General features: G+C 34.8%; 1 protein-coding gene across 3 annotated transcripts in view; it reads left to right on the plus strand.

Annotated features, from left to right (window-relative positions):
* LOC101895237 (cyclic AMP response element-binding protein A) overlaps positions 1-13,807 on the plus strand; it is a 113,634-nt gene that overhangs the window by 96,540 nt on the left and 3,287 nt on the right. For all 3 annotated transcript variants that reach the window (XM_011298108.3, XM_059124048.1, XM_005177152.4), the window contains exons 2-3: positions 12,182-12,395; positions 13,040-13,758. In XM_011298108.3, the coding sequence (XP_011296410.2) occupies positions 12,182-12,395; positions 13,040-13,758 (933 nt within the window). The remainder of the gene's footprint in view (positions 1-12,181; positions 12,396-13,039; positions 13,759-13,807) is intronic.

Genomic DNA, 13,807 nt, shown 5'->3' on the forward strand with positions numbered 1-13,807 from the left:
CGGCCTTATAATTTTTTATAAACCCTTCTTTTCTATTTTCCTTATAATCTTCTCTAGAGTTATTTATTTTATCTATTATTTTTCTTTTACTGTCCTCTAAATACTTTCTAACTTTATTTTCATCCATTTTTCCTTGTTGAACCTCTTTAGGAGTACATTTAATAGTTGAGTGATATCGTTCGTTGTAATTTCTAATTGATCTCTGAATTAATTGTTTCACCGGTATTTCCTTATTTGCTTTATACATTATCCTAAACTTTTCCGCAATTGTGTTGTGAAATCGTTCTATGTCGGCGTTTCCCGTGTGACTATTAGGTTTGGTCAGATGCAATTCTATATTTTCATTGTCTAAGAATTCCTTTAGTCTAGTGGTTTTAAATTCATTATCGGCTATTATTTTCCTTGGCTTCCCTACCTTTGTAAAATGATCATCTAATTGCTCCATTATTGTTAAATGATTTCTATCATTCAATGGATACGCTGCACCGAATTTAGAAAATTTATCAATTATTGTCAAAAAATGAAATCTTTTAATCACATATGTGTCAATATGTATTATTTCGTTTTTCGTCGACGGTGTTTCTGTGTATGAGAATTTCAATTTAATTGGATTTCTATCATATTTTATCTCCTGACAAACTTCACATTGATTTATAACTAATTGAATTAGTTCCATTAATCTTGGGTAATAAATTTTATTTTTTATTTGGTTATAGGTTTCCTGTATGCCCGAGTGCATACTTTCTTTTACATGATATAATGATATCTGTTTCACCGCCTCCACTTCTGTTTCTATATCTTGAGCCCTGATAGTGCATTTAATAAATTCCACTTGTTTCTCATTAGAGTACATTTCTATTAGTTTTTCCTGAACAGTATTATAGCTTCTCTCCGATACTTCCGAAAATATACCTATTTTTCCTTTGGTAATATACTTTCTAAATATTTCCCCCATTTCGTGAAAATCACTTTCCGCTATGAAAATTATCCTTTTATTATGTAAATGTTTTATTTCCTGAACTTTATCATTTGTAAGTATAATCTGTGTCCTGTACTTATTCACTATTTCTTCTTTTATAAAGAAATGATCTTGTAAATTTTCATCAGCTGAATGAATTGTAATCATTGATACATCATCATCATCCTCAATATTATTTATTATTCTCAATTCTGAATTATTCTCCGAATTTTGTACCTTATCTGAAATGGTATCATCTTCATTATCTTTCTCAATTCTACTTAGAAAATCTGCCACCTTGTTTTCCTTGCCTTTTATGTATTCTATATTAAAATCGTATTCTCCTAATTTCAAAAACCATCGCTGGTGCCTGGGTGACATGTCTTTCCCTCTATATTTTGTGTGTAAAAATCTGATGGGTTGGTGATCCGTAAGTATTTTAAATTTTCGACCATAGAGGTATGGTCTCAAATAATTAACGCTCCATAATATTGCTAGAAATTCTTTGTCCGTTGCCGAATAATTTCTTTCGTGATTGTTAAGCGTTCTTGATGCAAAACAAATTGGATGTCCCTCCTGTGACAGGACAGCACCGATTGCGTAATTCGACGCATCTGTAGTTAATGTAAATTGTCTTTCATAATTTGGGTATCTTAAAATTGGATGAGAGCTAATTAAAGATTTTAATTTTTCAAAAGCTTCTATGTATGTAGGGTCCCTTAAATTTATTTTTACACCTTTCTTTAAGTATTTTGTTATTGGCTGTGCGACTTTAGCATAATCTCTCACAAATTTTCTATAATATCCCGTTAATCCCAGGAAACTTTTGATTTGTTTTTCTGTTTTAGGTAAATCTAATTCTTGAATAACCTTAATTTTATTGGGGTTTGGTTTTAGTCCTTCCTTTGTCAGAATATGCCCCAAAAATTCTGTCTCTCTTTTCATGAAATTACATTTGTCGATTTGTATTTTTAAATTTGCCCGTTCCAATACCGTGAAAATGTCCGTTATGGCTTTAACGTGTTCCTTAAGAGAAGTACTAAAAATAAGTATATCGTCCAGATAAACTACACATGTTTTATTAATGAAATCTCTTAGTGTTTCATTCATTAATCGTTGGAATGTCGCTGGGGCATTTTTTAACCCAAACGGCATTCTTATGAATTCATATAATCCGTGAGGTGTCACAAAAGCTGTTTTCTCTCTGTCCTGTTCTCTTATTAGAATTTGATGGTATCCCTTGGCTAGATCCAAGGTAGTAAAATATTGTGCTCGTCCTAGTTTATCTAAAATTGAATCTATGTTCGGTAGTGGATATTTATCATCGATCGTCACTTCATTAAGCTTCCTATAATCTACCACTAATCTATATTTACGCTCTCCAGAATTATCTATTTTCTTGGGTACTACTATTAATGGGCTTGAATATCTTGAACAACTTTTCCTAATTATGCCCTGTTCCTCCATTTCCCTGATCTGTCGTCGTACTTCTTCTTCATGTTGTGGCGGATATCTGTATAATTTGGAATTTATCTGTTCATTTGTTGTCGTTCTTATTTCATGTTTTATTGTCATTGTACTTGTCAATTGGTCCCCTTCTTTAAAAAATATTTTGTCGAATCTTCTTAAAATTCTCGTAACTTCTAAATGCTCCTCTGCATTTAAATGATTCAACTGAATTCTGTCCAAGTCAACTTCCAGTTTTTCCAATGAACATATTTCCAAATCCTTATATGGATTAATTAAAAATTTTGTAATCTTGTTATTAAATGTTATGTGTCCGTCTATTAAATTTATCATCGTGTTAAAATGGTTTAGTAAATCAACTCCTATAATAAAATTGTACTTTCTTCCTTTTAACTCTTGCATTTTCCACTTAATTTTTGTATAATTTGGTAAGTTAAATTCCATAGGTGCGTCAGTTATAACTTCAAATTTAATTATGTCCTTCCTAGTTATGGTGCTAAATTCTATAGGTTGTTTTAGTAAAACTCGTTCAAAATCTTTTACCTTACTGTCAATCAGGCTTAAGTTTGCGCCTGTATCAATCAAAGCTTTATATTTCCTTTTATTAATCGTAATGGTTATGGTAGGTAAACAATCGGAGGTTGTTTCCGAAAAAAATTATTTTGTCTTTGGTCTTGTCCGTTATCCTGATGTAAATTTGGTTCAGAGTTTCCTACTACTCGATAATTATCTACTTCTATATTGTCTATTTCCATAGGTTCCTGCTGGTCTTGCCTAGGTTGATTCAAGCGATTTTGGCTGAAATTTGGCCTAGGGTTTCCTACCTGTTGCTGAAACCTTCTGAAATTTCCCGACATATTATTATAGTTACTTTGTTGGACTCTATACTGTCCTGAATGATTAAAATTTCCATTTTGATTCCTATTATTATAGTTATTATTATAACTGTTATTTTGTTGGACTCTATACTGTCCTGAATGATTAAAGTTTCTATTCCTATTATAGTTATCGTTATTATTATTATTATAGGTTTTATTATTATCATTATTATTTCGTTCTTGTCTAATATCCGACCTAAAATTATTTTGTCCTAACCAATTCCGTTGATTATATCCCTGGTTATTACTGTTAATCTGCGGATTAAAATTATTCCTATTTTGCGACCGATTTTGTCTAAATGTTACGTCGTCTTTAGTTCTAAACTTCCTATATTCTGGCCTAATGCATGTGTCTTCAAATCTCCTTCTTGTCAATATTTTTAATATATCATTAATGTTTCTTTCTTCGTAAATTTTGTCTAACAGTGTACCTTGTGTCATTTCCTTAACTGTATTTACTAAAAGACTGTCCACGTTTGATAAGTCAATATAGTGGTCATTTCGGTAATAAACTATTAACTCATCTGCCTTATATTTTAGATTCTGCAACTCTATTATTAATTCACTTACCGAATTTACTTTTAAGTTGGCTATCATCCTATATATATTGTGTGGTTCCACGTTCGGTCTATACCTTAGTTTTAAAGTCTCCTTTATTAGTTGCCAGTTGTCCGGTGTGGGTATGTTTATTATGACGTCTTTAGCTTGTCCCTGGATTATTTTATAGAATATTGTTCTTATGGCCTCCTTCTTAATATTTTCATCTTGTATAGTTGACAGCAAGTACTCAGTGCTACTAAAAAAGCTGTTCACCGTTACTTCTCCGGTGCCGGTGAAAATGGGTAGATGATTTATCGTTTTTAAAATGTTGTCTTTTGCATTATTTGATTGTGTATCATATAACACCGGGTTACGCTGTTGTTGTTGTAGTTCTTGTGTTTGCTGTTGCAATTCTAGATATGCTTGGCGTAACCGTTCCAATTGTTGATCCTTTCTGGCTAGTTCTTCTGCCACATTTACGGATGCGATGTGAGCTTGTTCCTCCATTCTTCTTCGTTTGTCGAAGACTTTTTGCCTTTGCGAATACACTTTTAAAAGAAAAAAAAAGGATTGACTTCCTTTATCTAGTGGTGTCCACTTAACTTAAATGTTCACTGCACTATTGTTTATTTTAGTGGTGTTCAATTTTTTGAATTATTCACTGCACTATTGTTTATTTTAGTGGTGTTTAATTTTTTTTTTTTTTTTTTTTTTTTTTTTTTTAATTATTCACTGCACTAATGTTTATTTTATAATCCTGGAGGGTCCCGTAGGATTCGCAGAATTTATTTAATTATTTATAATTTAGGTACGTTTCACTGGATCCTTTTTAATTCCTAAAGGATCCTACCGACTGCGCCAATTAGATAACCTGATTAATTATGTTTATTAAAAAAAAAATTGTTTTTTTTTTTTTTTTTTTTTTTTTTTTTTTTCTTTCTTTTATTTATTTATTCGTCGACTTGCGACTAAGAGGATGGAACTAAGACTAACTTTTACATTTTTAATTTACTTATTCTACAGGTATTATTTGTTAATTAATTATTGCAGTGTTAGCATAAGTTTATTTTAAATGAAATTTGATTAACACACTTTTGTAAATAATTGTATACTCAGCTCCAGACAGTTTTAACTGGAAAAATAAAATAAAGTCAAACTAAAGAATGTCAAATTCACTTATGCTTACAGTGCAATAATTGTACACGTTTTATTGGCTAATTGTTTCCAAGAACTTATCAATTTTATCAGGGGTAGTATGATTATACGTAACTCGCACGCACACCAACCCACACATACACACGCCACGCCAAATACATTCTCTCATGGAGATTAATCATTAACTATTTTTGAGGCTGGAGGTTTGTGGTGCAGACATGGGAAGGCAGAATAAAAGACTCCATAAAGCAAATTGCAAAAACAAAACATACTACGGTTTAATATTTTGCATCAATTATTCATGAGTTTATTTCCGCCGTTTCCTAGAGAAAACATTGTTGGTATTCGCATACAGCGATGTCGTCTTCTTCCGCTTTTCTTTGTGCCCATCGATATAATTTATTCGCATTACTGTCATAATTATTCAAGAGAAATGAGTTATTTTTGGGTTTACGTTTAAGCTGTGATTCATTGAAATAATAGAAATCATGCGGCTCTCTGCAATCGTAAAATCACAAACAACATTTAATAGAAATTGTTCGTTGCATTTGTACCGAAATGTATCGAAGCTTCTACATTATTCTGAGAATTCTGGTCCGAGTTGAAATATTAAACTCAACGAAAATGTTCGTTTAATATTCAGAAATCTAAAATTTTATCTTGTCTTGTCTCATTGAATACATGTTTTGGTAATCCTTAGTTTGTTGGTGAATAAAAATTCTAAATAACTAATTTTCACTCTTCTCAATAACAACAATAATTTTGAAAAAATATGTATATATATATTGGATTCTGGAAACCTCAGAATTACTATTAATATGGGTTCTAACACCTTCAAACAGAACCAAGAACTGTAATGGGTACTTTTGTATCATTACATGTACAACTAAAGTTGCAATAAGTGAAGTAGCATAAGGAGTAGCAGAAACTTTTATAAAAGCTTGACGCTGGAACAATTTGAAATTTTAATTTATTGTTATGTAAAAATCATTGCGATCTATCATCGGCTAATCAATTATCCACGCCACTGCCAATCTCTTCAAATTTAAGCTTTACTTTTTAATAACATTTCATACCTACCTTTAGTATTATTATTATGAAGTCTTGCAGCTGCAACTACAACAGCCATGCAGCCTTCAATGAAAAGCCCATTCTCAGAGAGAGAGAGAGGGATACAGACCATCGAATGGTGTGGGAGCGAAACGCCCGAGGAATTGTAATGGTAGCAACTGAAAGCAACTGACATTTGGTGCCCAGCTTGGTAACAATTCCTTTCGTTTATTTAATAACAACTTTCTTTTTTAAAACAACAACGACAACACACAGCAAACAAGTAAAAGATCTGTCCGTCGCTGGAACCGTGTTGCTTGTTGCAGCACTGGTCGCAGCGATGGCAGCACAGACCAACAACAACGAGTCATGCAATTGTTGTGGTTGGCTGCTGTTCGAAACAATTCAAATGTTTAAGTGAGCGTAGACTTTTTGTTACTGTTGTTACAATGTTATCATTGTTGTTGTTATTGTTGTTGTTAAATAATGCTTTGCTCTGCCATTATTTGGTCGGATTGAATTGATCGTACATGGTTGGTAATGTGAAGCAACGCTCTGAACTTTGAATTGTGGGAGCGAGCACCTTTCACTTTACCACCATCACCACCACCGACAGAAAGACAGACAGACAGACAAAGCACCATCGTCACTACCAATAAAGTTGGTTGAAGAAATACATCATCAAGTTCGTTTAGCAAGAAAACAGCACAATTGTTATGGCAGCACATTCATACCAACTACATACAAATTGATAAAACAACAACAACAACAACAGCAACAGCAGCAGCAACAACAAGTCAAATAACTGCAAAACTGAAATTGTGTAAAAAGTGACAGGGTTTTTTTCGCCTGGCTCACAACAATGCATACCAAATAATGCCTGATCAACTTGAGCAATTTGACTGTCAGCGATGGCCGGTCGTCCGACGGACACACCGAACAACAAGAAGGCAACCAGTCAGCGTTTGCAAGCGAATTAAAAATGTGAAAGGTTTGCAAAGCCGCCACCAAGATAGATTTCACATTTCACAAAAATATCCACTGAACTACCAAGAGAAGGGTTTTACATGGCAATTTCCCGACGATTCAAACACGACATTTCAGATGACGGTACTTTCTCAAGGGCTTCTTTTGCAAAAAAAAAAAATCAGAAACCAGTCTAAAACAATCCGAAACATAAGTACAAAGATACAACAGACACTCCGAAACTCATAATTTCAGGGATACTTATATCACTCGGTCGTTCGTAGTGTCGATGAAAGAAACAAAGTATGCCTTTCAGAGCCTCTTGAGGGGGGGTTAGCAAGACAAATAAAGTTAACGATCATTGAAAATTAGTTCAAATTCGACAAAAGCCAAAAACGGGTTTTGTTCATTTGATGATTGTGAAATTAATGAAATTTGGATACATTGGTTTTACCTGTTGATATACAAATCTGGATGTATGTATATATGTATGTATGTACATACCTGTTGTTTTCGGTATTTAGGTCCATTAAACCGGATCACGCTTTGCTATAACAAAAACAATACAACATTACACAGCAATTGTGTGAAAATGAATCAATTCAAAATTTAACAATTCTTGCTCCGATTTCTCTGAAACCAAAAAAAAAGCACAACCACGTGCAGTCCCCCATTTTTAGGCAAAGGGTCTTACACAGAAACCACAAATCATCTTGTATTCAGATTAAGTTTTGTTTTCAGTTAATTATACCTATTGTGTGGCACTTGAACGATCCGTTCCAGGAATGTGTTCAAATGCCTTTTGCTTTTTGAAATAAACAATTTAAATCGAAAAAACAAGTCCCATATTAAAGAAATAGGTAACGCATCCTAAGAGTCACAATATGGTTGCAATATCTGCAGCAGTAGCAGTGCGGTAGGGAGTTTTTTTTTATAATCTCGCCCACATGTGTATATACTCGTCGAAGTACTCACATTTCGTATTTTAGATTACTTTTTGCCTTTCATGTACTTGGCCAACATATTTTAGTGGCCTAAATATCCGCTACGTATTGCGTAAGCCGGTCTAATGTAACCGAAGCGAATTAATATAAAGCCAAACGATCAGTTAACTTTCTTCGTGAAACGACAAAAGTAGTGCGTCAGACTTAAAAATAAATGACTTTCAGTCACCGACGTCGAAAGAATCTGAAAGCAGAAAGCTAGAACCAGAATTAGTGTCAGCGGCATGCCTGCGTGTGTGTGTGTGTGTGTGTGTGAACAATACTTCTTTCATGGTCATTAATATGAGTTAGCATTTCTTGAGTCTGCGTTCTTTCTGTCGCCTCACACAAATCAGCACAGAATGTGTGCTCAGCATACTCATGCTTCGGCTCGACCAGCTTTCTCGAAATATCACTGTGCTCAGCCCGGTTCTTAGTACCTTTCCCCAATTCTGTTGAGGTTCTTCGTCCGAAACAACGCCTCTGCCTTTTGTTTTATACCCACTTCACTTTAACAAACGACCCTATTTTTAAATTTCATGCTTTCATCGTTCGCATTTTTGTTGGCTTACCTCCCGTCTTACAAGAATTGGCAGTTCTTAACAACATTTCAACACGGAGAAAGGTTGTTGAACTGTTAGAGAGGTTGTTTCACGCTTCGCTGCTTTCAAAACACAAGAGAGTTCTGTTCGCAAGGCTGGCTTTGTACACTTTGAGAAATAACTGGGTAAAATGGAAAGTAAAAATGCAACAAAAAAAGCGTTTAATGTTGTTTTTGGTTTATTTACGTCAAGTGATAAAAATTTGGTTTCGAGTAATTTTCGTTCTAATTCTGGGTTTCTTGTTAAAAATACGCTCAAATCTAATGTGTATGTGGATGTAATGTGCAAAACGTACATACATACATACATACATATGTATGCATAGTTCCTGTTGTGATGTCTTTTAATGTTGTTTGCATTGGCATTTATTACGCCAGTTAGATTGCCGATCTTTGGTCATCGTAACGTACATATATGCATACATACATACATGCATACATATCTCCATAATGAGAAGATGTTAGGAAAGTGGTTAGACAGACGGACTGTTGTTTGGCTGGCTGCTCATTTATACTTGGTTAGTTGCTCAATGAACAAGTTCTTCTTTCTTTGCCATGGTCGTGTTGTTCAGACAGCCTATTGTCGATAAACTCAAGCCGAAGAGCTGTTTACTGCGATTCTTCATGTGCGAAGCTTCGACCATACATACGCACGCGCAAACATAACAAATACCCGCACACACACACCTATGTATGCACACTCGGTAAGTCTCGCTTTGAAATGCCAGAAGCATTACGCATTTCTTTTTCGCCATTCATTTATGGAGTCGATTTGTACCGACGTATGCATGTGTATGTGTGTGAGATAGTGGCACTGCACACAAACAGAAATATTTACAGTTATTTATTTATTTATGTATTCATTCTGTTGGACAAGTATTTGTAAATATTTGGTTAGAATTGTTTATACCCACCTTTCTTCGCGACTCGAGAGCACGTATAAATGAGAGATGTGCGTATGTACCTAAAAGGAAGGAGGGAAAGTGTGACTGACCACTGGTCTCGAAGAGCACTGTGAGCCTCTCATCATGGGTAGCCATGTTTAAGACGCTTTTACCAAATACCTTCTTGCGGTTTGTTTTGGTTGTGTCATTAGTGGTCGAAAGCAGCTATTTGTTTGGAATAACACAAATGTACAGGGTGTCAGTAGGTCCGAACGAAATTATGTATGTAAATGTTTCAAATTTGCATTTTTATTTGTATACTCTTCAGGAGAGACAAAGAAGCTTTGTTGCAGCTTTTTTGATTCTCGGCTTATTTACTGTTTTTTTTTTTAATCTGATACATATGTAACTATTATTAAGTGAACTGAGTTTCACGATTTTTGTATGTCTTTAGGTTCATTGCGCTACCATTGGTTTCCATTAAGTCACCCATCATCATTCCGTAGATATAAAACTATTTTAGGTTTAGCATGGTTCACAATTTTATGGATGGATATATGCACACTCACACGCACATGTTGATAATATAGAGTATGAAAATCAAATTTGTCGGATCTCGCTGAAAACGATTTTAAATTACAATGGGCTTTCAGCACTGCTATCGGTAATGACTTCAAGTCGAACACATTTCCAATAAATTACAAAAATAAAACAATCTACATTAACGAAGCTATATACATTTGCAGTCACGATCTAGCTGTCAGCAAAAAATTGACATTGTTTTTTAACAAATTATAATAATTACTTTAAAAACCACCACCTCCACCAACAATAACAATTAGATACAAACAAATTTATCACTCACTCCACTCAAATAATATGTTAAAAGAAATTTAATTATTGTTAGGGCAATTTTTTGTTTTTGAAAAAGTCGAATTGAGAATGAATATATTTGGAAATCATAAACATTCAATATCAAACCATTGGCTTACAGTCAGTTGGAATTTGTCCTTCAAGTCCAAGCTAATTCTTACCAATAACCTCCAAGAAGTACTTCTCTCGCACTTGTGATGAGATTTTATTTCATATATTAATAATCAAAAAGAATTAAATAAGTATAAATAAAAAATAAAAGGTATATATCACAAATTGATAACTCTAATCTGTGGATTTGATTTGGTGTGTCAGTGATAGGCATAATCTGTGATATATGTACATACAGTATGGATCCAATTATGCAATCACAACTTGCTACATTTTTTTTTATCATGTCCGAAAATAACATAACAACAAAAACCACCAGCTATCTAAGACTGCCATAAGTTAATCAATTGTGAGAACATACGATTTTTGTAGAAGTGTCGTGCGCCTTCGCCTATCTTTGGCTCCACATTAGGGTGGATTGCGTAAAGAAGAAACACACACACAGTTCAAAATGAACAAAATTCGCAATAGGAACCCAATTTTGATCGAAAATATAGAGAACATAAGAATATGAAGAAACCCACCCGAATATATATTCATGCCTCCAAATACTCAAACTCGAAAGTTTCAAAATTTCCTAAAGATAATTCAATCACAGATAAAATAAAAAGAACCACTTCAAATGCTTTCCTATCATAACAAAAAACAAAAAAAAACGAAAAGTCACCAAAACAAAAAGTAGAATATTTAAAAATAATCAATAAATAAATATCAAACAAAACAAATGGATTGAAGATAAATTGGGGACTGAATTAAATTATATGAAAATATATTTGCATTTATTTTCCTTGAATACGATCGATTCGTTAATACCATGAAGAACAAGGCAGTAATCAAAGTTTGGTTTTACTAAATTGTCCCAGTTGAAGCAAAAATTAAGACCCACTATTGGGTCTTAAAATATTCTTCATGATACAGGGCGGACAATCTTAGTGGTCGACATGCCTATCACACGGATCTTATCTCATACCGCCCTCTTTCAATGTCAAGAAATAATTACACATAGAATACCCATAAAGTGTAGAGCCCTTGGTGTTGACGATACCGATCGTCTCTGCAAGGTTGTACCCACATAGCTTTCTCACTTGTCTAATGTAAAAAAATAGTTTAGTGAAACAGTTTAGATTGTCTTCAACTATACTGACACATTTTACTCGCATTTTCCCTCTGAAGGTGCAAATGATGGTGGGACCCACTGGTACCAAGTAAACTCCAACCACTTTGTTTTAGATAAGATATGAAGAAACAGACTGCTGGCTGTTCCTCCAATACTATGTATGAATGTATGTACATTCAGAGCGGCAATGCGGCAAAAAAAAACAATAAAATTGAATACAGATACAGAGATGTACATAAAAACAAAACATTTTCGTACAAATATCAATGTCAGCTTTAAAGGAAACGATTTTGAAAGCTTCTTCAATGCCACAGATGCATGTACATACATATTTATTTTCGTAGAATTCTATCTAAAATTCTTCAGAGTAGAGCACTTCAATTAATTACAATGAAATAAATAGTTTCTAGATAAGATGCGCTTGCGTGAATATGAATGACATATTTTCAATTAAATGTCATATGTACCTTTTGTATCCATCGTGTGAATACATAATATGTACATTGATATAACACACATAAATGCATGTAGACACATATAATAATAATATCACACAGGCAATAGGTATTGATAAACTGTCATCTGTTCTCAATTCTAGACGGACTCTTTGAAATTGTCCACCGACAGCGACATGAATGATTGGTTCCTGGAGCGAGATGTTAAAGATGCCGCCGTCATACTCAACGACAAGCTAATATCTGACGCCCTGCTTAATGGAACGCTGCCGATCAAATCTGAACATTCGTACAGCCTAAATAGCGATGGCGATTCATTGCCCGATTCGCCGCACAGTCTCCAAGCGAAAATGGATGGTAAGTTTGCAGCGATCAGCAAGTGTTTTCAAACCATATTTCAAGCGTCGCACAAAGAGAGTAAAGGCCGCCAAATAAAACAAACAATAAGTTCCACTTTTCATGCCTCCTTCGGCTGGCACAACGGCTTAAGTGTTGTTACTGACTTTCCTTGAACAATGGTTCTGTCGTTCATTTATTTAAAAAAAAAAAATTATTCAAAATACCCAATTGGGATTGTTTGGAACAATACTGGAAACAGAAACTGTTAACGGCTAAGTAAATACGGCATGAATTCAATATTAACACAAGTGTGCTGAAACTAGGATGACGCGTGTTTGAATTGAAAAAATATATTCAAAATAATAATAAAAACAAAAAGGAAAAAACATTTTCCAATCGCAATGTGGGCACACAAACAATAAATGTGCCGCACACTAAGTACACACTAGTACCTGGCCCAATTCACACAGGTTAATTGATTTGTTATGTTTTGGCGCTATGTCCTTGGTATACGTACGCAAGTACATATGTCCCATTTTTCTAAATTGTAGATATACAGGGATTGAAGACGCTCTTTCGTAGTTGAAGTGCCCTCTGATTTTTGTGTGGCCGAGCCACAACTATATACGAACTATGAGTAAATTCTTGCTATTTCTTCTTAGATATGGAAGACGAATGCTATCCGGCCATTTCACTGAAAACAGCCACGTCCAATGTCAGAGGTCTGAGCAGTACAGCAACAATTGATCCAAAATGCTTGAGCATCACCTCCAGCCCTGCAATGCTCTCGGGCAGCAATGTCGGAACCGGGGGATTGACATTAAATCCTATGGTATCTGCGGCTTCCACATCGAGCGCAAGTCTGTGCAGTCAGTCAAATCCAACATTGTCCTCCCATGGTAGCACCATAAGCCATATGTCGAGTATGTATGGCAATGTATGTAAGATTTCCGCTAGCGCTCCCATTACACTTAACCTGCGAAATCTGGACGCTGCCCAGAGTCTGAGTAATGCATTGACTGCCTGCTCCTCAGATAACTCCAAAGTAATGGTCAGACAGCCCGCCACACAATTACACACACAGCAACTACAACAACCACAATATCTACCTCAAGACGAGCTAAACGTAATCATGGACAATGATTGTGCCTCCAGTACGTCATCGCGGGATGGCAGTCAGTCGCCTGATATATGCTCTGATATTGAGATCGACGAGTCTTGCATTAAAAACGAGCCAATGTCACCCGATTCCAGTTGTCCCGGCAGCCCCGAGGCGAGCGACTTAGCCAATAGCAGCAGCAACACAAATGGTGGCACTTTAAGCTTAACAATGGCCAATATGGCTGCGTTCACAAATTCAGATCTCGTTTTTGAGCACAAGGTGATTTTGGTGTTCACGAACACGGCTGTCGAGTACAAAGTTATAACTT

Source organism: Musca domestica, unplaced genomic scaffold (assembly GCF_030504385.1).
Source record: "Musca domestica strain aabys unplaced genomic scaffold, Musca_domestica.polishedcontigs.V.1.1 27, whole genome shotgun sequence".
Lineage (NCBI taxonomy): Eukaryota > Metazoa > Arthropoda > Insecta > Diptera > Muscidae > Musca > Musca domestica.